This window comes from Anolis carolinensis, chromosome 6, assembly GCF_035594765.1.
Source record: "Anolis carolinensis isolate JA03-04 chromosome 6, rAnoCar3.1.pri, whole genome shotgun sequence".
In the NCBI taxonomy this organism is placed as follows: domain Eukaryota; kingdom Metazoa; phylum Chordata; class Lepidosauria; order Squamata; family Dactyloidae; genus Anolis; species Anolis carolinensis.
Window position 1 is genome coordinate 110,412,884 of NC_085846.1, and position 27,758 is coordinate 110,440,641.

The window sequence follows — 27,758 nt, forward strand, 5'->3', positions numbered from 1 at the left end:
GACTGAAAACCAATTATTATTGCAATCACAGATAAAGCCATAACAAAGTTTATTTCCTATCATTTTCCTTTCTCCAAGTCTGTTATGAGGATATCAAATTCCAAATTTGCATCCACTGCTGCCTATATCTGACAAATACAAATCATCTTCTTGTCTTTTCTCATCTTTTCACACAGTCCTAATGGAAAAATCATTTCAACTAATTCTGTCCAAGAGAAAAACTACAAATGTCCACAATTGTTTTACAGATAGAACACAGCTAGAGAAACGCCACTAGTAAATGTTAATTCACAAGCCATCTTGGTGGTTCTGAGCTTATATTCTTTCAGGTTATTATCATTTCACTCTGACATTATGTAATACCTCTGAATTAAGCAGGAGATAATATATTCCTGTTTCATTCTGTCCCTGGTGATTTTGAGCAAGCTTTTCACTCTGGCATCTTCAGACAACTCATTTGGCACAACAGTGTTATTTTTCCAGATGAGAGACAACAGCATGATCATAAAGAATGAATTATTTACACGAAGATCAGCACTTCAAGTCACGTCAAGGCTTTTGCTAATTGCATTTAATTGAACGTTCCACAGTGAGACGTATGCACAGCGCTCTTCGGATTTATAATATGGAAACCAAAATGTTATTAAAACTTTTACCAGTGAGACAGTGCAATGGATATGCATATGAGACAGAAAACTAGACATTCAAATTTGCAAAATAACTCAAAATAATTGGCGCAAGTGACTCCATACATTGTTGGCTGAACTGCTCATTTCCTCTTAGAATTACTGCACAACTTTCAGATAAAAGCTTCCTTCAGTTGACTTCCTTCTTATTCAATGTGCTCCAAGGTCATGGGCCAACGTAGTCTGTATCTATCAAGCTGTTCAGGAAACCTGTACCACTGAGTGAAAAAAAAGATCTGAGCACATTAAATATGGATTTATATGTCAAAGTCTCACAATGGGTAACAGCAGTGTCTAGACTTTGAATGCGCATTCAAAAATTTTCACTGGACCGACAAGAAGCGAACAGATGGTGAGGCTTAGGGTCAAATATTAAATGTCTGTAATGATTTGCTGTAACTCGCTTTTCCATGAGTTGCCAATGGCGAAAGGATCAAGGCTATGAAGATTCAAATAAAAATATTATTTTTGGTCATTGATTTTTCCTGAAATCAGTGTGCTTTAATCATATCTAATAAACTGATCATCTGGTGTAATCCAGGTCAACTGGACACAGAGACAACATCAGATACAAAATGTAGACCAGAGACTTTGTTCTTATATTTTTTCCTGTTCAATTTTTAAACATCTTTTGTGCACCTCAGTTGGTCAACAAAGATATTGTTCTTTTGATTTTGTTTTATTTTGCAGTACATTTTGCAATATTTTGTTTTACTCTGCCCTGAATTTTTTTACCCATATATTGGAATTAGGGTTTGAAAATGGCCCACAACTCACAAAATAAATGCAATGTGTATGTTTCTTTAAAATAATTATTATAGTGTAATATATTTCACATATCATGGTAAGTTTATGCAAGGTGCATCTACACTTAATGTAGTTTAACCCTACTTTAACTGCCATGGCTCAATGGTAAGGAATCATGGGAGTTGTGGTTTTAAAAGGTCTTTAGTCTCCTCTGCCAAAGGCTGCTGGTGCCTCGGCAAACTACAACTCCCAATATGCCATAAAATATAGCAATGGCATTTAGTGGTGCCAAACTGCATTGATTCTATAATGTAGATGCACACATAGATTTCTTATCAAAACAACAATGTCATCCAACAAATCCTTTTCTTGACAACTACTGTTACTTCCCATCTTACTGGTTCAATCCCTTACCTTATTTTGCAACTAGGCATCATCACATTCATCAGTGGCCCTTACTGCAACCTTTGGATTTGACCTTCTCAGAACACATACAGAGAAACAAATATGGAGTTTCCCAGAAAAAATGCTTTCCACCACACAGAGAAGATTGCACTGCTGCTGATTAATCTGTATGAGCATGTCAACAAAGTTTTATTCACCAGTATGTAACCAACAGCTTTTCATTTGACTACTCCTTCATTCCCAGTTTTTTTTAAAAAAATAAGATAAATAAATAAATAGGCAATAATTCATTTCATGTACTATTTTTCATATGCTTTCAAACATCACTAAACATCACTAAAATAAAATCAATAAATATACATTTCTAAAAGCACACATGTAATCAAAGAAAACCCTTCAACAGTCTGAAGTTCAAACAAACCTTGCCTCAGGTGGAAATTCAGGCATCTCTCTCTTATCATCTCCATGACATCACTCGCAGCTGGTGCTCAACTCAGGCAATCTGCTTCAACAATTGTACAAAGTTCCCAGCATAAAATGTTTGTTCAATTTTTTAGAAAAGTAAGGCACCATTTCTGAAATCTTATCTGTTCAAGGAAGACTTTAAAGACCAAAACAAAAGGCAATGAGGTTAATGCAATGATTTGCAAAATAAGTCCCATCCTTGCAGATTGGATAACAAGACTGAGCACCATATAGGAACCCACTAAACATTCTTCCCTGTTCTAGAAAAAGCTTTGAAAGTGACAATAATTTGGTTTGGGTTTAGGCCTGCAATTCCTGTTAAATCTCTCTGAATCATGACCTCTGCTGACAATCAGAGAAAGGAAGGCACTCAGTTATGAAACAGTCAAGAAATGGTTCTGGGTTGTTCAGTGTATTGCTCTGCCTGATTCCAGCACATTCTATGGGATTGAAGTATTCTTCCTCAAGGCTACTTGGCCTCCACCGCACTCCATGTTTCAATAGTCACAACTCTTCATAAGCAAAAGGGTCTCCATTGGACACAGCAACAGATCTCACTGCAGAATGAGGATTAAGACATAATTCCAAAAACAGGATTATGGCGGCAAATGCTAGGGCCGTATTCTTCGTAATCTTTCTTGGTGTGGCACACTTCAAAGAATTCTGGCTGAGTAAAAAAGAAAGAAAAAAACCAAGAATCTGAAAAGTACACAAGCCAATATAAAGACAAAGCTTTGAGTTAGAGTTCAGATAATGCAATCACTTCCATAGCACACACTGAAAAGAAAGTGGAAATCAACATGCACTAGCAGGAGCAAGATAAACTGTTCAGCATTTATCATATTTTTACATCCATTTCCTTTTGGAAACTTCGGCAGTAATATCCATATTGTACCCACTATTTTTGTACTGTCAAGTGTTATAGTTTTCATTGGAGATCTAAAAGCTCTTTCAATATGGGAGTTAAACCTGAACCAAAGTGGCACAACTGTGTAGTATGAAATGGTCCTAAGATGGAAGTACTTCACCAATTTCTTCTAAGGCTAGTTCCAAAGTAACAGACAGGTTTTGAAAGCAAAATACAGTCGGAGTCTGTGCTATCATTGATCAGTTCATGCAAGATCAAAAAAAACATACATACAATGGAAAGAATACCTAGCTAAAGCTAATATTCTGGGGAGAAGCCTTTCTTTTGACACAGGTCCAGATTAGAAGGTGACCTCCATGTATTTTCCAGCACAACTATCCTAGAGCAAAGTGAATTCATAAAGAGACATACTGTTGATGCAAGCATAGAGCCTCCAAACCAGACTGCATAGCGCTGCATGGGGTGACTGATCACTTGAACTTCAACAGGTTTAGGCTGTAGAGCAAAACAGAACTAACAGTTAAAGTTATGAGAAATGCAGTGCAAGCCTTGACTATTTTGACCAGCTTGCTAGTCAGAAAGAGCAATTTCTAGTACCATTGCTAGAAAATACAGTGCCTGTGGAGAAATAATCACGATGGTACAGATTTCCTATTCAGATTTGGCATGTCTCCAAAATCTGGGCTCCCCTTTGAGCCCCCAAATCTATTACAAGCTCGTGAACACCCTGCAGCAAAAAAGGAGCTTAATTACACATTTCAGGTTCAAGCATCTAAAACACATCCTGAACTGCCCCAAATCTGCTGCTTTAAGGAGACTCAGAAGCATTACTTTGTAGGAGCACAAGTCTCTGAAATCCCTCTAGCTACTCTGCAAGAAGGATTCGGGATGTGAAGTAAAAAAGAGATTTTCTATGCTCCGTCAGCTAGAATCACAGCATTGCCATCTACAGTCCCAAAGAACAGGAATATCTTTACTTATATCATTTTCAGACTGGCAATAGTGATTCCCTTTTCTCTTTTGAACTGTGAGGCCCAGAATTGGACACAGTGTGATTCCAGGTGAAGAGGTCTGACCAAAGCTGAATAGAGAGGCACCATGATTTCAATCGTTCTGGACACTAAACTCCTTCTGATGCAGCCCAAAGGCCCATTGGCTTTTTTAGCTGCTGCATCACACTGTTGGTTCATGTGCAACTTGTTGTCCACAAGTACTCCAAGATCTTTCTCACATGGACTGTTGTTGAGCCAGGCATCACCCATCCTGTATCTTTGCATTTCATTTTTTCTGCCTAAGTGTAGTATCTTACATTTGTCCTTGTTGAAATTCATTTCGTTAGTTTTGGCCCAGCTTTTTATTCTGTTATGGTCATTCTGAATCCTTATCCTGTCCTCTGGAGTATTAGCTATCCCACTAATTTGGTGTCATCTGCAAACCTGATAAGCATGCCCTCTAAAGCTTCATCCAAGTCATTAATAAAGATGTTGAACAGAACTGAGCCCACTAGTCACTTCTTTCCAGGATGAAGGGAGAAGTACCCTTTGGGTTGAGTTGCGTAACCTAATTAACCTAACAGATCTACCTAATAGTAGCCTTGCCTAGCCCACATTGGACTGGTTGGCTTGCAAGAAGGTCATGGGGACTTTGTCAAAGGCCTTACTGAAATCAGGATATGCCACATCCACAACCTTCCCTACATCTAACAAACTTGTAACTCTATCGAAAAAAGAGATAAGATTAGTCTGGCATGATTTGTATTTGAGGAAACCATGTTTACTTTTTGTAATCACAGCATTCTTTTCTAAGTGATTGCAGACTGCCTCCTTAATGATCTGTTCCAGAATCTTTAACTGCTGAAGAAAGACAATCCTGTCAATTCGCAGTGTGGCTTTGGGGCAGAAGGTGCAGTTGTGCCAAAAAAGTCAATGATGCTCTGAATACTGGAATCCCTTTGGATTGGTAAAATTCAAAAGCCAGTCAGATCAATGGTCATGTTAGGGAGATATAAATCATTCTACCGTCTTGAATAGACGCTTGTAGCATACTTGTTTTTTAAAAAAACATTTGATTTACAGGCCTAGCTATCAACTACCTGGTGCTTGTTTTGCTCATTCAAGCATTTAATAGATAGTAAAACCTGTTTACCTTTATCCGGCCCGCACTGAGCTCTTCGCTGATTCTCAGCCGGGTGTCAACTACTCTTTTCAAGTCTCTCTGTAGCCGCCGTCCAAAATCCCTGAACATTGTGGAGCCTCCAGCAAGAACCACATTCTACAGGGCAAAGCAAAGATCATTTCTTTGGCAACGGGACACAGGCCAATTGTCACAGGCTCCACAATAATACACTTTATTTATATTCTGTTCTATCTCCTCAAAGGGACTCAGGGCGGATTACAGAACACATATAAGGCAAACATTCAATGCCGTTTACACAATGACATACAATGTACAGACAGAGGTAAAGGTCTTCCCCTTTTATCATCTCTGGCGTCTGGAAGCAATGCTTAACTCCCGGACATGAGAAGGTGCTCTTGTTCCATTTTTCCATGCCTAGGAGCCTGTTATCCATAGATATCTAAGATCTGTTGCCGGCATGTTTTGCATATCTGCATGGGTGCCCTTTTACCTTCCCGCCGAGGCAGTACCTATTGATCTACTTACATTGCATGGTTTCAAACCGCTAGGTTGGCAGAAGCTAGGGCTGACAATCAGGAGCTCACCTCGACTCATAGCTTTGAACTGCCTACCCTCCAGTCAACAGATTTCTGGCAGCTAGCGGTTTAACCCACTGTGCTATTACGGCGCCTACAAATAGTAGAGAAGGGGCAGAATACAACTGTGATTACACCATATGGCAAAACAGCCCTGCCAATGGCCCATCTTGTTATATACGGTGCAGCAATATGTACTGTTTCAATTCCAGTATTTTATTTTGGTTTTTGTTCATCAGAAATCTTGAAATAAAGAGCGACAGGCAAAAGAGAAGAATGTCGAAAAAGCATATCTGTCTCCCATAACAACCCAACATTTGAGTTGTGGATTATCTGCTTTGATAATCTGGATTATATAGCAGTGTAGAAGGGGCCTCAGGGCCATGACTTTCTTGATTGAGTCCATCCACTTGGAATGTGGTTTTTCCCTTTTCCCACTGCACTTCACTTTAATAAGCATTATCATTTTCTAGTGAAGCATTACATCTTGCAATGATATAATACATTCCTATCATAATAATACAACCTCAGTTTCATCATCTACTCCAAGTAAGAGTATTTTAACAGAGCATCCTATAAAGTACATAATCTTTCAAGACAGAGCTTAGAAAAAATAACTTCATTTTTTGGGGACAACAATTCCCAAGATCTCACACAAGCAACATGGGCTCCTAGGAGCTGCATCCAAATAATAATAATAATAATTTCTTCAAGCTCTGAGTTATCAAGCCTCAGAATGACTTATCCATAGTGCTCCAATATACTCGCAACATGATGCAATAATGACTTCAGCCAATTCTTATTTCCTTTTATGCTACCACCATACCCCCATTTTGGCATTCATACTATGTCATCTATATACTGCAGAGATTTTGGCTGTGCTAGATAGGATTTCTTAGTCTCCTTCCCTAGTATTGGTGAGATACTGCTATAAAGAAGGGCCAGCGGTGGGAGAGATTTTTGAATAAGATATACCAACTGTCACCAAGAGAGCAACAATATTAAATCATAGGACAGGTATGTATAAGAAGATGGTGATTCCACAGTGCCACCTATCTATCATACTTGGTTTTCAAGCCATCCAAACAGACTCAATTCATTTTTGAAACTTTTTTGCCATCACCAATCTTCACAATTAAGGACTTGAATTTGTATGTTTCACTTATATTTTCTGCAACAGCCAAGTACCAATTAAGGTTCATAATAGCTCTGAGCAGCATGAAGTGGTTGCAAATCTTAGTAAGACTACATCCAGTGAGCATGGGCCAGGACTGCATCATAAATGTTGGAAATGGCAGAGAAAATCCATTTTTTCGCAGCCAAAAGGACCTTCAAAAATCAATCTCGATACAAATAAATATGTTCTAGAATAGCCAAAAATTAATAACCAATTAATAAGCATTAAGGCTTAGGTTATGACCATTTTTGATATATTTATTTTCTCTTGTTGGCACAAAACTGGAACAGAATTAGATTTGGTAGCAACCTGATTAATCCTTTCAACCCACTTTTTCAGCTGCTTTTAAAATTACTCATTTTTTCTTTTCTCCTCTGAGTTTTCTTCTTATTTTCCTTCAAATGCTACAAACTGTATTTCAAGTAGAAAAACTCAATTGCATTCAGTTCAGCAGATAAAAGGAGAGGAAGGGGAAGAATCTTGACCTTCCCAACAGGCTCAGGCAAAAACAAAGGACTGCAACCTTATCTTAGTTTGTGTATTCTTCATTACAAAACATTTGTCATATCATGCAGCTGCAGACAAGTCTACCTGGGGACCACTAACTGCAGCATTTAAACACAAACCAAGGAACATGAAAGGCATGGCAGACAACAAGAAAATCCAACAAATGCTACATTCAGCAAAGGACAAGAGGGATCCTCTCACCTCTGCAGGAGTCTACCATATACCATGCAGCTGTGGACAAATCTACATAGGGACCACCAAACACAGCGATGCCCAAAAACAAATCAAGGAACATGAAAGGCATTGCAGACTAACTCTACCAGAGAAGTCAGCCATAGCAGAGCACTTGATGAACCAACCTGGACACATCATATTATTTGAGAACACAGAAATGCTGGGCCACTCTAACATCCACTATGTCAGACTACACAGAGAAGACATTGAAATCCACAAGCATGTGGAAAATTTCAACAGAAAGGAGGAAACCATGAAAATGAACAAAATCTGGCTACCAGTATTAAAAAACTCTAGTATCAAGATAGTAAATAAAGAACAACACTAAAAAAAAAAACAGAAATTAATCAGGGCCAGCTAACATCTCCCAACAAAGGATTCCCCCAGGCAGGGCAGGCAGGCTTTGAATCTACAAGGTCATTCAATGCTAATCAAAGTGGCCAATTGCAACATTCACACTTGCCTCCAACAGACAGGAGTTCTTTCTCCCACCCTGGACATTATTCCACAGATATATAAACCTCACTTGCCTAGTTTCCAACAGACGTCACAACCTCTGAGGATGCCTGCCATAGATGTGGGTGAAACATCTGGAAAGAAAGCTTCTGGAACATGGCCATGAAGCCCAGAAAACTTACAGCAACCCATTTATCATTTTAACCACATTTTGATGTAACTTGGCCATGCTTGTCCCAGTTTTTGTCTTTGAAATATTGGGGAATATAGACAAACCTAAAATACTTTGAGTGCCCTTTGCTGAATAGCATACTAATCACCTATAGATGATTACCTGGCAAGCCTATGGCTTCTTTAAAACTGGACACTCAGCAAAACTTCATATGGTTGTCCCAATAGATGTCTTAACAGGGAATATAGGTCTGTTTCTTTAAAAAAAAACTCAGTTTCCAATCTTAGCTTTCTTTGTCAGGAAGATAACAAATTAAGGCCCCTTCTAGACTGCTGTATAATCTGGATCATCAGAACTGATAATCAACATTATCTGCTTTGAACTGGATTATATGAATTTAGACTTCCATATAATACAGTTCGAAGCAGATAATATGGATTTTATTTGGCAGTATAAATTGCCTTATGAATGAAAATCAAGAGCATTTATTAAAATTATATGTGTGATGATATTCATCACCCTTCCCTAACTAATATTTTATGGAAACTTTATCCATCTTTGAGACAAATTCATAACTAGAGAACAGCCATGAATTTGTACCAGAATGGGTTTATATTGAGCATACTACTTTTTAAATAAAAATGGACAGTGATCAGATCCCCTTAAGATTACAACAGGCACAGCAAGTTAAACTACTAGCTCCCATCTATACTGCCATTATAATGTAGATTGAACTGGATTATATCACAGTATAGATTCATAAAATCTAGTTCAATGCAGTTCAGTCTGCATGATATGAGTCCACACTGACCATATAATGCAGCTCAAACCACATTAAATGACAGTGTAGATAGAGCCTGAGACACAGAACTAATTTTTCATTGCATTCTCATGTGGTCAGCTTTGATGAAAAGAGTGAAATTTGCCGGCTGATCATAAGAGAACACTGACTGTTGTTCAGAAAATAGCATAATAGGGAGTGGAAAAATTACAGCGCACTCCGGGGAAGATCTAAGTAATTTAATCCCAGTTGGAAGAGATTTAAGAAAAAGGAACTGAAAGGAAAGGGTGAAATTAACAAAGCAGCCTGAGCCAGGCGCCCTGCTATGGAGAATGCAGTGGGACTCCCAAATACAGCATTTAGTATTTGAATGACTAACACACTCCAGCAATGGTTAAAATACAAAAAGAGAGGAGCCAGCAGGAAAGGAGAAGCAATCTTTGTTATTGCCAAAATGCTAGCAATTTGTTTCTTCAAAGAGAGCCTGCATAAGGAGGAGTCTCCCATTTTAATTCTGTCCCTTTTACTCTCATCTTACTGCATTTCTTAAGATACAAATAAAACAATTGGCAAAGACGGACATCTGTAACCTTTCCATTGCCAGGGAAATCTAAAGACCATTCAATTTCATATTATCTTGTGGGCCATTCATTAAATTAATGACAAATATGGGGGCAAGAGGAGGGGAGCTATTATCAGCCATGAAAACTAGACAGAATTGTTTACATATAGAGACACTGTATATTTAAATATTTTATTTACTAAGTTTCCTCCAAAAACACAATTCATGTTTATTACATAGTTGTCGTCATCATCGCAGTCTATTCAGTTCAGGTCTTAAGGCAGCATACAGCAGTTAAAACAAACACAACTAAAATTGTGAGAATTAAGACAAAGATCCACCCAGAGGAAAAGTGTTCTTATCATACATACCGCAAAGGGAAGCTGATGAAGAAACACAACCTACAAACTATCTGCTGACTCACCAAAAAAAACCAACAAATGCTACGTTCAGCAAAGGACAAGAGGGATCCTCTTACCTCTGCAGGGATCTACCATATACCATGCAGCTGTAGACAAGTCTACTTAGGGACCACCAAACGCAGCAGCATTGCCCAAACACGAATCAAGAAACATGAAAGGCACTGCAAACAAATTCAACCAGAGAAGTCAGCCATAGCAGAGCACTTGATGAACCAACCTGGACACAGCATATTATCTGAGAACACAGAAATGCTGAACCACTCCAACAACCACCATGTCAGACTACACAGAGAAGCCACTGAAATCTACCAGAATGTGGACAATTTCAACAGAAAGGAGAAACCCATGAAAATGAACAAGATCTGGCTACCAATATTTAAAAAACTCTAAAATCAGGCAATAAATAAAGAACAATGCTCAGAAAACAGGAGAATTCCAGACAAGAAACAATCGGGGCCAGCTAACACCTCCCAACAAAGGATTCCCTCAGACAGGGATTAGCCAATCAAGGTGGCCATTTGCAACATCCGCATCTTTCTCAAGCAGATGAGAGTTCTTTCTCCCAACCTGGACATTCCACAGATATATAAACCCCACTTGCCTAGTTTCCAACAGGCCTCACAACCTCTGCGGGTGCCTGCCATAGATGTGGGCAAAATGTCAGGGGGAAATGCTTCTGAAACATGGCCATACAGCCCAGAAAACTCACAGCAACCCAACAACTATAATTTTAAATATACAATACAATATCAAAAAAAATAAAATCTATTAAAAACTTAAACCCTTAAAAGTAACTTCACCATAATCAATGCTGTCAAGATCATGGATGTTTTGCCATGATACAACAGATTTGACAAATTAAGTGGTAATAATTTAAGAAATCTATGTAAATCAAGTGTTGGCCCTTAATTTTCAGATAGATATGCTTCAGCGACTCTCCTTCATACACAGATCATCTATTCTAAAACCATACCTTATATAAAGGACGCCTGACATCAATAGGGCAGTTCTGTATAACTTCATCAACAACATCCGAAATTGACTCCATGAAATCTGCATTGGCAAACTAAAAATACAAACATGTATGTGGGGAAGTGCAAGAGACATTGGATGTTTAATAGAGAAAATCTCCATAGTCATATTTCAATGCTGAAATTACAGCAGTAGTTATAACAAAAATAAGTAATAACTAAAATAAGATAGAACATGGCCATCCAGTCCAGAAACCGTGCAACACTCCAGTGATTCCAGCAGTGAATGCCTACATCAATACGTTAAAATAATTTTGATTTCACTTATACATTTTCTGTTGTATCTTATTATGATTTAGCCACTAGGTGTTGCTCTATCACAAGAAGTGTGGCTCTTACTTTTACTATTACTATTACAATTATAATACAGTAATACCCTTGTTCCTTACCTCTGGATGAAAGAAGATTTCCGGCCCAAGAAATCGTTCGTAACCAACATCTATAACATACTTATTTTTGTTGATTGCATTGATGCCTGTGTATTGCTTTATCCACTTCTGTGGATCTGCATCATATTTGGCAAATTCTCTTACTATGTCAGGGCAAATGTAGCAATATTTTTCCTGTAAAGAAATGTAATGGAATATATTTATTTTTCTCAGTCTGACAGAACATGACAAATTGAATAGTTGACTCCAAAGTTAATATCACAACACAGCTAGAAATCTACCAACCCAATTTATATTCAGTTAGTGCCAATTCTGTGTCTGTTTATGTGGAAGAAGAGAAGAGACAGAGATAGAAGCTACATCTTTTCATCTTTAAAGCAGACTACACTGTAATCAAGTACTTGTGAACAAAATTAGCTCCAAGGGAGCACTATACAGAGGGATAATTGCATTGTATCCCCAGTAAAAAATCTTCCTCCAATAGAAATGCTTCTTTTGTCTCCAAATGTCTGGCACTGTAGAAAGTGAGACAGAAAAATTCATTCATATCCAGAACTATATTTGCTGTAGTGCAGCAGGGTGGATGTATTTGTATTGGTTTTGTATTTTGTAAGCCGCTTTGAGTCCTATCCACGGGAGAAAAGCAGGATAGAAAATAAATAATAATAATAATAATAATAATAATAATAATAATAATAATAATTTGTATTCCTTTGATTGACTCCCTTTGCCAATTTATTTGGATGCCTAAATGGTGCAATATACCCAATTGAAATCTTAAGTCACTGCAATGCTAGACATTTCAGAATCATAGAGTTGGAAGAGATCTCACAGGTCACCCAGTCCAAGCCCCTGCCAAGAAGCAAAATTCCATGAGACTGAAGTAAAATTCCATGGGAGAAGGAGGAAAATTTAAAGAAGGAGGCAATGCCCTCATTTTTATACTTTCCCACTTGCTCCATATATTAGATATATCTCTGCACTTATGGCCTATATTACGTAGTACTCCCTTCTTCACCAGGTCTGCCAGGCAAAGGAAAAAAGAAGAGAGAGTCTTATTTAACTCCAGAGTTTGTCATGCAAAAATATTTGCGTGCTTGACTTCTGCACGGAATACGGTGCTCTATCAAAGCAAATAGAACTGCTGCATATTCCATTAACTATACAGTACATGCAATATGCACCATAAAATCAATTGCAGTAGCATCAGATAAACCAGGCATGGGCAAACTTGGGCCCTCCAGGTGTTTTGGACTTCAACTCCCACAATTCCTAACCATCTGTTAGGAATTGTGTGAGTTGAAGTCCAAAATAAGTTTGCCCATGCCTGAGATTAATGGGCTAAGGCTTGGGGAAGTTATAAAGACCTACATGGAGCAAAGACCGTTTCTGCAAAGTTCTTCTATTTAAATGACTCACTGGCAATCCCTTAGAGATGGGTTAGTTTCACAAACATGTTTACCTTTATGGCCTTAGCTGTCTCCAACGATTGTTCAGGTGGGATCCCCGCCTCCCTCTCCCTTAGGAGTTGCTGAATGAAATATGTAATATCTCTACCTGCAATGGGGATATGTTTGATGCAGCTGCCAATTACGTAGCCTTCTGCCTAGAGGAGAGAAAAAAGTACTTAGTTAAAATGTCTACAAACAGACCAACTATAGCAAATTCAGTATTCCCTACTTATCAATTATATATTTCATATAGTTTTAGGCTGCCTCTTTAACAAATAAGTCTTGATGCAGAATATAAAGTAGAGAGCCATCTTCTTTCCAGCAGTACTCAGAAGACTCACACGTACACACAGAGAAACCTGTTCAAACTGGTTCTCCAGCAGCAGGATAGCAACAGTTACAAAACCAATTCCCAGGTCCATACAAAATCAGCCAATCGGCCTTATGCATCTGATTTTCCAGTTAATACACATATAGTATCTTTGCATACCATGTCAAATAACACTATATAACAAAGAAAAATATATGTTCCTGGTTTGAAAGTGTTATTCATGTTTAATTATGTGGTCCTTACTTTGAAAGTATTTGTTGCAATATACTTTCACTAACTATTTTGGATTGGTTGAGACTCAATGAAATATTCATTGAAATACTATATCAAAATGTGCTGCAGGATGTCCCTCCCGAAAAAACAAAGTTTGTGCAGTTTAATAAGTTTTCCCCATGTTTTTATGATAGAACCAATTAGGAAATGACATTTATAACCCAGGAACAAAAATCGTGTTACATAGTGTAAGCAAATCTGCAAATGTCAGTCTCACAAAAACGAAGGGCCGACTGTAAAATCAGAAATCTGCAAACACCATAGGATGTCTGTACACTCAAGGACAACAACCTCACGGACAACAACAATCCTTCCATAATATTGATATGAAAAACAGAAAAATTAAAATCTGTGTCACTACAATATTTACATGATTTAGAAAAAGATGCCTAACCTCTCTCAGAATTACTATACATATATATTCAATTGTAAACGGTAACACTATGTGGTTCAGTGACTCTCATATGAACGAGTAGATGGCCATCAAAAATATTATTTGTATGAAATCTATATTCTGTTTGAAAGCTGATTCATGCAAACCCTCCTGCAGACAGATTTTTCTCCCTTGGCCTGGCCTGCTTTCTGCCTACAGCATTTTAGTCTCCAAGATACCAAGTCATGGCCAGAACCACATTCTGACATTTGAAGTCACCCAAGGCATATCAGATAAGCATTGACAGGTGTGTTAAACCCTGCCTTGTGCTCATGAGAAATGTTGGAGATGTCAAGATTTATCAAATGCAAAGTGTAATCTAGGTGGGTAGACAGAGAGAGGGAGGGAGGGAGAACAGACAGACAACAGTTCAAACAGCTAAGCGGATCACTTTTTCACCCTGCAAACAGAATTTCATCTGCTTTAAGGTCCCAAATGAATTAAACTAGCAACAGAAACAGTGTTGAAAACATGCCTTAAGGGAGAAATCGCTATTTTAATCAGCCTGGGCTGGGTTCCAAAAAGCTACTTTCCGTGTACTCGAGGGTTTGCAAAAGCCCAGTGGGATTTTCTTGGCCTTTTCAATCTCAGCGGGTCTCCTTGCCATGCTGCACCACAAATTAGAGCAATGTGCTCTGCCTCTGAAAAGCTTTTGGAAACTCTGCCTGCTGCAAAATGGAGTAGCCGGAGTAACCCCCAGAGATGTTTTATGGAACAATTTGTGAAATGTTTTGCATTTGCTTACCCATTCATTTCCAGACATAATTCCAAGCACAGATTGTTATCCGCAAAGTTCCAAATTATCATATTTTGGAAATAAGATATTCAAAGGGCTGTGCTGCCTCATTCTATACAAAGCTTCCTATCTGCCGATTTCTGCAAATGTGGCCCTGATCCATGAACTGTCACTTTAAGAGGAGTTTGTAGTAAAGATGGAGCAATGGTGCTCCCCCATTCTGGCTTTTAGACAGTGGACCAGGGGTTTAAGTTGTCCCCCTCAATCATTTTCTATAATGTCTAAGATGACTTTTTAACACACTAATATCTCTAGGCATTTGGTTTACACTATTTAAAAATCCTTTTGTGCTGTTATCTTTTTGGTTTAATGTCTCGATTCCCCATTTTAATGGATTCATTGGGGTTTTTATGCTCTTAGATTTTATGCCATTATACTGGTGGTTAATTTTTAATATTAAGTGAAAGCCACCTTGGGAGCTCTTGTAAGGGCTAAAAGGTGGAATATAAATATTTCAAATACAATAAATAAATAATAAACTATTTAAAAAAAAAATAAGCAGTCTTTCAAGCATGGCCAACAACTAGAAATGGGAGGTTCCTATTCACAAAGAAACCAGAATTTCAGTTTCCATTGGGTACACAGATATAATACACAGACAAGTAATTTTGTATACTTCTTATGATACAGCAAACAAGGCCTTTGCATTTGCTTTCCTAATGAGGTTGAAAATATTATGATTTTGTCTGATACTTATCTGTGTTCTCTGAATTTAGATATTAAGATATAAACCCAACTGTTTGTACCAACTATAGTAGAAGAATTGAAGCAATGAAAATTACATTAACGTTGATTTACCAAGTCCCAATCGATTCAGTGGATGTGCTTTAAGTTGCCACTTACAATTAGATTTTGACATAAATGTAAATTTGTAGGTATGTATTTATTTATATTGGATTTATATCCTGCATTTCTCTCTAAATGGTATTTAAGGCAGTCAAACACATCCATTTCACACATTTCATTTGTCCTACAATTAATAAAATGACATTTCTGGAAGGAAAGCCCAAAACATTTCATACAAACAATGTTGAACATACATAGTACTCACCACTGGTATTACATGGGTCACTCCATCACCGCTGTCAATAACTACACCTGTTAAGGTACGGTCCCCAACTTGCCGTGAAGTCCAAGATGCAGCTAAAGCTAACACAGCCTGGACAAAATCAAATAATTCCAGCATAAAAATAGTATATTCATAAGTCTTGGCCAAATTTCCAACAGAAGGAAAAAAAGATTAAAAGTCTGAGAGCCTATGCAAAACAATGGCTAAATATTTCAGCTGCAAAGTAGGGAGGTCTCAGCTCAAATCCAGATTCTGTGATCACATGTAGCTTCAGAACCAAATCAGTTTTGATTAACAGACATATGTTTTATATGTAAGTGTCAGCCAAGGAGAAGACTGGCCAGCCAAAATTATTATTTGAATTTCTAAAAATAAGCCTCTAATGCAGGCATGGACAAACTGGCCCTCCAGGTGTTTTGAACTTCAACTCCCACAATTCCTAACAGCTGATAGGCTGTTAGGAATTGTGGGAGTTGAAGTCCAAAACATCTGGACGGCCCAAGTTTGCCCATGCCTGCTTTAATGGCATCAACTGAGACTTCATTAAATGGGCAAGAAGCAGTGTTGGAGGGAGTAATTTTGTCCTCACCATGGAAAGGAAACTATTAATATAACAAAATGGTATCCATAAACTGCATTTATTAATTGCATTCTGGGTTTAGATGTTAGGAAAGATACCATCTCTCAGTGACTCCTTCTTTGCACTATTATTTATTATTATATTTATTTATACCCCACTTTATCTCAAAGCGGCTTAACATAAAAGCATTAGCATACAATTTAAAAGATACACTATGTGAATAGCAATGTCAACCTATTGGAAAAGATGGCTGAAAAATAGCAGAGAAATCATACTTTAAGCATTTGAATCCTCTTAAAAAGTTGTGTTATTAATATTACTATTACAGCTTCCATCTGCTAAGTAAAATCAAGCAGAAAGGTAATTTAAGGGACTGCCTTGTGAAGATCTTGTGATATCACTTCCAAGGAAGACAACTTCGCAGAATCATTAGATTTACCTTCCTAAAAAGTTCCAAAATAGCATATTTTGAAAATAAGATATTCAGGGGGCTGCCTCCATCATACAGACCTACCTATCTGCTGAATTCAGCATTTGTGGTCTTGATCCATGTGCTGTCACCTTCAATTGAGTGAGCCGCGGTGGCGCAATGAGTTAAACCTTTGTGTCAGCTGGACTGCTGACCTAAAGTTTGGGTTTCTGACCTGAAGGTTGCCGATTTGAATCAGCAAGATGGGGTGAGCTCCCATCTGTCAGCATTAGCTTGCAGGGACATGAGAGAAGCCTCCCAGCAGGATGGTAACACATCCAGGCATCCCCTGGGAAACTTCTTTCACACCAGAAGCAACTTGCAGTATGTTCTCAAGTCACTTCTAACACAATTTAAAAAAAACTTCAAAGGAAGTGGTTGAAAAGACTGGTTGTGTTTCTAGGATGCATGGCTATTTCATGTCCTCTTTAATAAGCATAAATTTAGACAACCCTAACATTTCCTCTACTACTATACCAAAATTCTCAAATAATGAAAGATTTACTATGCACCTGAACAGCAATGTAAAGTCCTGGTATGTTAAAAGATTCAAACATGATTTCTGCCAGATATTCTCTATTTTCAGGAGTGTTCAGTGGTGGTTCTGTCTGGGTTTAAAAAAACAAACAAAGAAAGAAACATAGAACATTAAGATGTTAAGATGTTTTGCAATTTCTTTGTTTACATTTTAATCCATCATTGCGAGAGTCCTATTCATGCAAAGAACATTGCTTTTGCTGTACATTTTTTTAATTGTACAAAATGCATAAGGTTGTGGGTGAACTATAACTGACATCATGCCAGGTTAACCCCCAGAAACTCCATCAGTACTTAAAAGTTTGTTATGATGGGCAAGGTTGCTCTGGATGCATCATCGATAGGGTTCAGTGTGCTCTCTGGCTGTAGGGTAAACTACAACTCCCACTATGGTGAGTCAGTCCCCTCATTCCTTCCAGTAAGTTGAGTTAGTCATGAAGGTTCTGTGTGCCAAGTTTGGTCAGGTCCATCATCAGTGGAGGTCACAGCTTCCCTGATTGTGAGTGAACTACAACTCCCCCAAAGCCCTCCAGTAATCAAATTTCGGCATGTCAGGTATGTGTGCCAAGTTTGGTCCAGATCCATCAGTGTTTGGGTTCACAGTGTTCTCTGAATGTAGGTGAACTACAACTCCCCCAAATCAAAGTGAATTTTCCCCAAAGACTTGCAGTATTATTATTATTTTTGCATGGGGGCTGTGTGTGCCAAGTTTGGTCCAATTCCATCTTTGGTGAAGTTCAGAGTGCTCTTAGATTGCAGGTGAACTATACATCCCAATACCTACAACTCCTATAATAAAGGTGAATTCTCCCCAAACCTCTCTAGTATGTTCAGTTACAGATCAATTCCTCTGTTTGCTGTGTGCCATAGAAAATAATAGGAAAGTGTTAAAGGCTAGACAGTGGGCGGGATCATGCAAATTCCACAATGGAGAGAGTAAGGAACACTGGGAGATGTCTTTGGTGGAGGAAACACAGAAACACAGTATGAATGAAATTGTCCCCGTATGAAAGCCTTCACTTGGGTGGTGGGCAGTATGGTGTTTGTGGAAGACATTGGCAGGGCTCTTGGACATGTTAATGGTGCTCGCTATAATCTGCAATGTCATTGGAGGAGGGCTATTGGTGTCTCCTGGGTAGTGGGAGCTACAGCTCTTTGTAGAAGTGGGAGCTTGTCTGTTTAAGTTGACACCTCAGACACACACATATGTATTTTCACTTTTATTACGTGTATAGATGTAAAATTTACATAAAGTTAGAAAGGTGATCTACTAATGTAATGACAAAATGAAAGGCCTTTTCATTTATGGCAAACACAATTGAAATTAAGAACTTCTGGCTCAAGAATACTATAGAATCATATTAGAGCACCTAGAAATTCCTAAAGACGACCTGGATAAATGACATTCTGTATACAAAACTTGTGAATACGGGGGTTGCACTATAGTTACAACCTAGACTGATATTCCTAGAAAAGTATCATTGCAACCAGGTGTACCTATGTACCAGAACATGATATGGAATGAACATCATACACTGTACTATATTCAGTAAAATTATATTTGTTATTAATTGTCCCAATGAATGTTGCCTGATCACCATTATCACGGTTAGAGTGAAGTAGAACCTAAAATTTTAGGAGACCTCGTAGCTGGAGACCCTGTTCCTTACATGGAAATCTGGTCCTACTAAGTCTTGGAAAGAAGACAGCAAACTTCATATTCCAACCTCACAAAGCCTGACTTCTGAAAAATAGTAAGCTAGGAATAACACCCAAGCACTTTGTCAACCATTTCATCTGGAAAAATAGAAAGGGAGATTGGGTGGGAGGAGGCAGAATGAAATTATGCCACTTACAAGTATAAAAGCAGAGCTAATTTGGTCCCTTGGTTGCTAATATACATGTTTTTAAATTAAATAAGTAATAAAAAGCAGAGTTGGACAGTATATTCTACATATTATTATTTCCTTACATAAACATTTTTAAAATCTCTGATTGCAACTTCAGAAAATATCTTACATTAAAGTAATTTAATGTTATCTCTGGTGAAAAGCTTCCACAGAAGGAAATGCAAAATTGTGTGTGTCGCTACTACACCACATATTGCTAAGCGACATTTTACTCCATTTTGCTGTCCTTTGTCTAAGTAAAAATCAGCCAATTATTTCAAGCGGCATCGGTAATATAATCAAGCTACCAAAAGCTTTTTTAAAAAATTATTATTATTAAAAGCACTCAAGCCGGGCAGCCTGCTAAACAAATTTACTGGAATACAGTTCTCAAGTAATTTTATAAATTGTTCCTTCGGCAATAAAAAATGAATGAAAATTTAACATGGTAAAAAGCATTCTGAGAGCTCCTTGCACAATAGAATTTAGTTGTAATAAAAAGGCATTTTAAGAGTATGCGTCAAAATATAACATGAATTAGGTACATACAATACAACCCCCATAAAGCGTGGAACCAGTACTCATGGTTTTATCCATCCACATCCACAAAATAGGGAGTATTCTAGGGTTCTCCTAGGTCATCAGTTGTGACACTACACCAGGCATGGGCAAACTAGGGCCCTCCAGGTGTTTTGGACTTCAACTCCCAAAATTCCTAACAGCCTACCCGGCTGTTAGGAATTGTGGGAGTTGAAGTCCAAAGCACCTGGAGAGCCTCACATTGCCCAAACCTGCTCTACACTAACTTTCAATGGAAGTTTTTTGTTTCCATTCAGCTTGGTATTGTCCATGGTTTCCTGTTTAATGGAGAAGGACCCTTACCACCAGGAGTGGTCATTCTGTTTGAGCAATGGGACATTGTCCACCCAACTCCAAACAGCAGAGGAGTAAAAGAAGTATTTAGATTTAGATCTTCTAAGGAAAAGAGGCTGAATAGCAAACAAAATAAAACTGGTGCTGTAGCTGTAGGTATAGTTGGCCCATATTGTCTCACCAGGACCAGAGAGAAAGAACTGCTTGCCTCCTGACATTATCTTACCTACAGCCCACAGAACTAAACCAGTTCTCAACAAAACCAAACGAAGAATGGAATACCATTTGCCTTACCATTAAGAAGTAGTGATCTTCTGGTTCCGCCCGAAGATATTTAAAAATAACCTGTTCCATGAACTTTTCCATAAGGTCCCAGTCTTCTACAATACCGTGTCGTATAGGCCACTGAAGCAAGGGCGAACGGAAGCAAAGTGTCACTCTACCAAACTCATCACATAATAGTTGTGTATTCCAGTCTTCCCAGAACAGCAGAACACAACATATTCAAAGAGACAACACTGTTTCACAAGATGCACATTGTGGGCTGATTCTGTTCCACTGGCTTTGATGCAAGGCAATATAAGTCATGTGTAACACCTAAATCAGTGGTTCTCAACCTGTGGGTCCCTAGGTGTTTTGGCCTACAACTCCCAGAAATCCCAAACAGTTTACCAGCTGTTAGGATTTCTAGGAGTTGAAGGCCAAAACATCTGGGAACCCACAGGTTGAGAACCACTGGCCTAAATGAAGAGAGCAGCACTTTTCTATGTCAGGTTCAGTGAACATATCAAGAGTCCAATGGAGCTTCAGAACACAGTCTGGTGCACTACCTCATGTAAAAGAGCACAAACTTGGAATTAAGTTTACATATGTATGTATGGTCAATGCCAAGGACCGAACAAGGGGCAAATTTTGAAACTGGAACCATTATGCAGTGCCACCTCCAAGTGAGCACCATCACCATGGCTTTCTATTAACAAAGAATTTGACTATATTGGAACACACTACACCTTACAACAGCAATAGGAATTGTGCAGACAGTGGTTTGGTAGAGCCTGCCAAGATCTCTAATGTAACCACATCTTGCCCCCATGACAAAAAAAAAACTGGTCCCAAAGTAGAGAACTCTATTGCATAAAGTATAATTCTCTATTTTAAGGCTATTCTGGGAAACCTAAATTTAGGGGAAACTGAAATACCATTCTTTCCAAAGCCATAAAAGATGATGATGTTACTTATGGTTTTGAAAAAGGGGATACTGCTAGCCCCAAGAGGTTTGGGAACTGTATGCACTCTCCTAAATATTTCTTACCCATGCATTCACAGGTGTTAATGCCCTGAAGACATTAAGTCTCATCTGATCTTGGAAGCTAAGCAGGATCAGGCTAGGTTAGTACTTGGCTGGGGGATCAGATACTGTAGGCAGAGGAAGGTAATTTCACGTCATCTCTGAACATTTCATGCCTAAGAAAACCCTATGTAATTCATGGGGTGATCATAAGTCAACAGGTGACTTGATGGCATATCCTTTGGCATCAATGTTTTTTAAGAAGTCTTGAAATCTATCTAAAGCTGCAATACTGTCATGCAAAAAGAAAAATAATCTTGGCAATAGGTTTTTTGGTTGCTTCAGGGGTTGGTTTGCTCTGACTTTACCTTTGTTGCATAGGTAGGTTTATCTAGAGCTTCATCACCAATAAAAAAATCTAGATCATCAACTCCTTGTGTCAGCCTCCTCTGTGCTTGGTCACCTACTTTTGCTGATTCTCTTAGTGCAATACCTACACAAAGAAATCACAAGGAAAAGGAATAACCTTATTTAACATGTGCACCCTTTTGAAACTCTAAAATCCTAGCCAGTTCAGACAGATACAACTCCACAGCCAAGTGGTACTAGCAATTCAATATTTAAACTGAGCAGAACACCCACAAGATTATTCAAGTTGTCTCCATGGTGTCTGGTAAAAAAGGAAGTGACTTGTTCATTATGGCAGGTCTCTGGCAGCAACATCACAGAGATAGGAAGGAAACAGAACTTGTCATGGCAACCAGAAACTAGTTTAATGAGTGTTAGTCCAGGCAAGAAAGTAAGCAAGCTTTTGTCTTTGGCCACACTAGTGTCGTTAATAGCACTTCTCAGAAAAAGAAGATGAAAATTTGAATACTCCTCTCAAAGAAAGCAGAACTGAAGAGGTGAGAAGCCAACTTGCCACTAATTCTTATCAACAAGCACATGGCTTTAGCATGAAGAGCAAAATATTACTCACATGATGGGATAATGAACTGTGGTTCTGTATTGCCTGCATATCCCAGTTTTGTATACCTAAAATAAGATAATAAAAAAGAATGCATCTCATGGAGGCGGGGACAAATCTCCAGTAACTAAAATTTACATTTACAGTGTAGATGCTTCGGATTTTGCATGGCTAAATCATCAGGGACTCTGAAGGATGAAATAAAAACAGCCAAAGTTTGAGGACCCTTCTATTCAACTGACTCACTGAACACATGTTGTTAGGACAAGACATGTATGTTTACTAAACGAATAGTAATCATGGATTATCCAGAACTTCATGATGGTGACTTCTGAAATGACCAGACACGCTGCCAGTAAGACAGTTCGGTTCCTGTGCTAGGAAAATCAATACAGAAACATTGTATTGCTAGTAGGAAAATGAAAGTTCATGCCATTCATCTAATTGATGGAATGCATTTTTTATTTATTTCGCTTATTAAGAGACTAGTGGACCACATACGGTACCTATTATGGTCAGTAAAGAGATGGGCATGAAACAAAATCTGGTAACTTTCATGGATTTATTGCAGTCCAGGCCCAAAAGCTAATCCACTGAGGTTTCTGACTTCTTTTAGGGATTTTCCTGCCAAAGTCCTGCTCCCTACACAGAATGCAGGATTGAGCCAGGCTATAGACATCATCACTTCCAAGTGTACTCAAGAAAATCATAAAATCATGTCACCTTCGTAGTACTATTAGAAGATGAGAACAAGAAAAAGGATGAGCCAGTCGTTTGGACACAAATGGCAAACAGCTAGTAACAAATATGTCTTATCTCTGATGATGTCTTATTAGAAAAACACATATGGTCACCATAAATGGGAGTCAATTTGAAAACGCATAACAACAAACTGACCCAGCCAAGAGAACAACTTTATCCACTTTGGAACTATCCATAGTCCCAATAATTTCTGAATCTACCAAAACTAAACTCCCTGTTTTGACTTGGGTTGACTTACTTTGAACTGTCAATAATAATACACTTTATTTATAATACACTTTATTTATATTCCGCTTTATCTCAACAGAGGGACACAAAGAGGATTACAAAATACACATAGGCAAACATTCAATGCCTTTTTATGCAATGAATAACAATGAGGTACAATATACAGACAAAGGTAATGCCTCCCCTTTCATCTCCGGCATCTGAAGGCAATGCTCAATTCCAATTGTTTATCCTATACAGTTTGAATCATCCTGATTTACCTGAGTTGTGACATATTTGTCTGGCATGGTTTGATACTTCTTATGGAGGTTCCAAGAACTGATAAAATTACAGTATCACAGTATGGTCAAGATGACAAATTTATTAATGAGGAATGACACACAAGGTAGAAGTTACAGCAGTTTTCTTTTGTCTGCTGGGAAAAGCAAAAGGGTTAAACCCTTGTGCTGGCAGGACTGTTGAACAACACATTGGTGGTTCGAATCCGAGGAGAGTGGATGAGCTCCTTCTGTCAGCTCCAGCTCCCCGTGTGGGGACATGAGAGAAGCCTCCCACAGAATGGTAAAACATCAAACATCCAGGCATCCCCTGGGCAACGTCCTTGCAGATGGTCAATTCTCTCACACCAGAAACAACTTGCAGTTTCCCAAGTTGCTCCTGACACACACAAAAAAATCTTTGTCTCTTCTCTGACGTACTTTTGCACTTTGATCTGTTTGCAGCAATTAAAGCAAGCTGAAGACAAGGGGAGGACATGGAAGGACAAAAAAGAACCTTGGACATTTTAAAAACAGATAAAAGGGCGGATGGCAGAAAAACAATTGAAAACATTTCCCTGCAAAATTGAAACAGTTGGATTGTATGTTAAAGACTGTGATTATATTACATTGATTTCACACAATATGCAAACAATTCTTTTCATTTAAGCGTCAGCCACTGGAGCTAAATCCATCCGCTGTCCATGGTGTTCAGAGCTTCAGTGTTACATGTCAGCTTTCCTTCAAGAAATAGTAAAGAGAGCACGATCTTGATATATTTAATTTATACAAAGGTAAGCCATACAAAATTCAAAAGACGTGTTCCCAATATACTCTCAAATAACAAATGCAACATAGCATCAACAACAAACAGAATACTCTGAAGGGCGTCTCATTTTGTGAAATTAGCCATTTATTCAGTTGATTGGTTACATTTAATATGAAACTTTACATGAGATACTTTGGACAGCCCAGGTCAAAGAGGCATATCATCTCCAAGTGTTTTAAAATAGATCGCTCTGTCCCATGCGGAATCAGAGTCAGCATGTAAAATGATCACTAGGGGAACTTGTAAGAGGAGATTTATACAACCATAACTGGTGTCGAAACAATCAGGCTGCTTAGTAGATATTTAAAGAAGTGTGATTATTGGATCACGTAAGAAATTGTTGTAAAAATATTCTGATTGTACCCTAGAAATGTCTATAAATTATATAGGATAAGTATTAATGAAAGAATGAAGCAGTTGCCAAATCTATTTTGGATTCATTGGTGAAACACATGCAGATATTATGGGCACAGATCCTGACTGCAAGCAACATACGAGATGGTAAAATAGCATTGCACTGGGCTGCTATTTTACCATCTTGTATATATGGCAATAAGACAGAACTATTCCCTGCCCACAATACTAATTTCATCCAATTGCATCTTACAACATCAAACATTGAAACGAATTGTAGGAAATAATGAACATTTTGGAGCAAATCTGAGGTTGATTTTGGATTTAGAACCCCAAATTTGGAAGAAAAAAAACCTGTCTTTGTTTGTTTGAATGAAGCCTAGATGAAGTATTTTACATATCTCTTTGTTACAATCCAGCTTGTTAGCTTTGGTCCAACTCTCTAATCTGGAAGGCAAAGTTTGGCCCTACAGGTGTTTTGGACTTCAACTCCCACAATTCCTACCAGCCAACTGTTAGAAATTGTGGGAGTTGAAGTCCAACACATCTGCAGGGAGGGCCAAAGTTTGTCCATGTTTGGTGTAAGTGCTGTAGTAGGAAAGCAAGCAAATGGAGGAGGAAGAGGAAGTAGTGAAAGAGGTAAAGGAGGTAGACAGGGAAGTGGAGAAAGAGGGAAAGGAAGAATAGAGGAGATAAAGGAAAAAGGTGAGAATAAGTTCATGGAGAAAGAGGAGGAGGGAGAGGTTATGTAGCAAAAGGAAGAAGAGGAGATGGAGGAAAAGGAGAAAGAAGAAAGGGAGGTGAAGGAGAAAAAGAAGGTGAAGCAGGAAGAGGAGGAGAAAGATGTGGAGGAGGTGAAGGAAGAAGAGGAAGAAAAGGAAGTGGAAGAGGTGAAGCAGGACGGGGGAGAGGGAGGAAGAAGAGTTGAAGGAGGAAGAAGAAGTGGTAAAGGAAGAGGAAAAGAAAGAGGAAAGGGTGGATGAGAAGAAGAAGAAGCAGTGAAAGAGGAAGAGGGGAGGGAACGTGAAGGAGGAAGCGGTGAAGGAGAAAACGGTGAAGCTGGAAGCGGAGGAAAAAGATGTGGAGGAGGTGAATGAAGAAGAGGAAGAAAAGGAAGTTGAAGTGAAGCAGGAAGAGGGGAGAATGTGGAAGAAGAGTCGAAGGAGGAAGAAGAAAAAGAAGAGAGGGTATGATGAGAAGAAGAAGAACCAGTGAGAGGTGAAAGAGGAAGACGGGAGGAAACGGTGAAGGAGGAAAAGGAAGAACAGAGGAAATAAAGGAGCTGAGTAGGAGAGAGGTTGAGGCGGAAAAGGAAGAGGAAGCAAAGGAGGAAGAGGGGGAGATGGAGGAAATAGAGATGAGGGAGAAAAAGAAGTGAAGCGGGAAGATGACAAGAAAGATGTGGAGGAGGTGAAAGAAGATGAGGAGAAAAGGGTGAAGAAAGAAGTGGAGGAAGTGAAGCAGGAAGAGGGGAGAGGGAGGAAGTGGAGGACAGAGAGCTTAAGGAGGAAAAGGAAGAACAGAAAGAAGAAGGAAGTTGTAGGAGGGAAAAAAGAAGGAAGAAGAGGAGAAGAAAGATGTGGAGGAGGTGAAGGAAAAAGAAGAGGAAGAAGGAAGTGGAGGAAGTGAAGCAGGAAGAGGAAGGGGAAAAGGACACGAAAGAGGAAAAGAGGAGGTGAAGGAGGGAGAAGTAAAAGAAGAAGAGCTGAAGGAAGAAAAGGAGGTGAAGGAGAAAGAAGTGAAGGAAGTAGAGGAAGTGAGAGGGAAATGAAAGAGGAAAAGGAGGAAGAGGCGAAGAAGGCGGGTCCCTCTCACCCGGTGCCGGCGTCCACGACGCAGGGGGGCATGAGGCCGGCCATTTCCGTGTTCTGGGAGGAAAAGGCCCGGGGAAAAGAGAGGAAAGGCAAAGCCTGCTCCTCCTCCTCCTCCTCCTCAGCTTCCCCGCCGAGTTGACAGCGCTCTCCGCAACACGCCTGCGCCAAACCCATGCTGCTGTCTGCGGCCACGCCCCTCCCCGGGCATCACGTGGCTCACACGCACATAAACATCCGGCCCCCTGGCGGGCATTTTGGGAAGGGGCGCCGCTCAGCTTTGGCCCGCCCTTCCCCAGTGGTCGCCTAGCAACGCCTGGAGTTGCCAGACACAAGCTTTGTCGCCTTCCACACGGCCATATTATGTGGCACCGTTGACTCATATAATCCAGCCCAAAGCAGACAATCTGGATTATATGGCATTGTACAAGTGCTCTTAGGCCACTTCTGCACTGTCATATAAAATCCAAATTGTCTGCTTTAAACTGGATTATACGGCAGTGTAGACTCAGATAAGCCAGTTCAAGGCAGATAATGTGGATTCTTCTGCTTTGATAATCTGGATTATATGGCAGTGTACAAGGGGCCTTGGTTGCTCCGCTGTTCATGAGACTCTATTCCATTCCTGCTCCATTTACATTGCCATTTAATGCAGTTTGAAACTACATTAAATGTTTAGCGTAGACTCATATAATGCAATTCTACACTGGCCATACGTTGTTTCAAACTGCATTGTATGGCAGTGTAGACAGGACCCTAAATATTAGTTGTCAGATTGTGATTTTCTCAATGTCTATTTTTCCAAATGCCGGCTGAGACTTTTGGCACGGCACCCAGTCTGCCCATCACCACTGGGACCACTTATACTGGTTTATGCCAGATCCTTTGCAGTTTGATCTTGATAATTGCGGAGTTTTTCCTGTTGTTTATCATCAATTCGACTGATGT

The 27,758-nt window shown here is 39.0% G+C and overlaps 1 protein-coding gene across 5 annotated transcripts; it reads right to left on the reverse strand.

The window, feature by feature from the left end:
• On the reverse strand, positions 1-27,575 carry actr3b (actin related protein 3B). Of its 5 annotated transcripts, none has more exons than XM_008112270.2 (12): positions 26,815-27,570; positions 22,582-22,637; positions 21,971-22,095; positions 20,609-20,719; positions 17,528-17,623; positions 15,949-16,056; positions 13,076-13,219; positions 11,614-11,787; positions 11,167-11,259; positions 5,317-5,442; positions 3,583-3,666; positions 1-2,966 (listed from the first exon to the last, which is right to left on the reverse strand). In XM_008112270.2, exons 1-12 carry the CDS (start codon positions 26,985-26,987, stop codon positions 2,808-2,810), a joined length of 1,449 nt encoding a protein of 482 aa, XP_008110477.1. In that variant the 5' UTR covers positions 26,988-27,570; the 3' UTR covers positions 1-2,807. The 5 variants fall into 5 exon arrangements, with proteins under 5 accessions (XP_008110477.1, XP_003221960.2, XP_062840434.1 ...); XM_003221912.3 differs by having other exon boundaries at positions 1-2,970; positions 26,815-27,566; XM_062984364.1 differs by lacking the exon at positions 11,167-11,259 and having other exon boundaries at positions 26,815-27,575.
• Positions 27,576-27,758: the final 183 nt, after the last annotated feature.

What these genes read in the sequence shown, in the direction of transcription:
- actr3b (XM_008112270.2), bottom strand. Translation starts at nt 26,987, where the DNA reads ATGGGTTTGGCGCAGGCGTGTTGCGGAGAGCGCTGTCAACTCGGCGGG. An exon ending in AAGATCACTACTTCTTAATG is followed by an intron (nt 17,624 to 20,608) that starts GTAAGGCAAATG and finishes TTTTAAACCCAG; the next exon opens with ACAGAACCACCACTGAACAC. An exon ending in AAATCTTCTTTCATCCAGAG is followed by an intron (nt 11,260 to 11,613) that starts GTAAGGAACAAG and finishes TTGTATTTTTAG; the next exon opens with TTTGCCAATGCAGATTTCAT.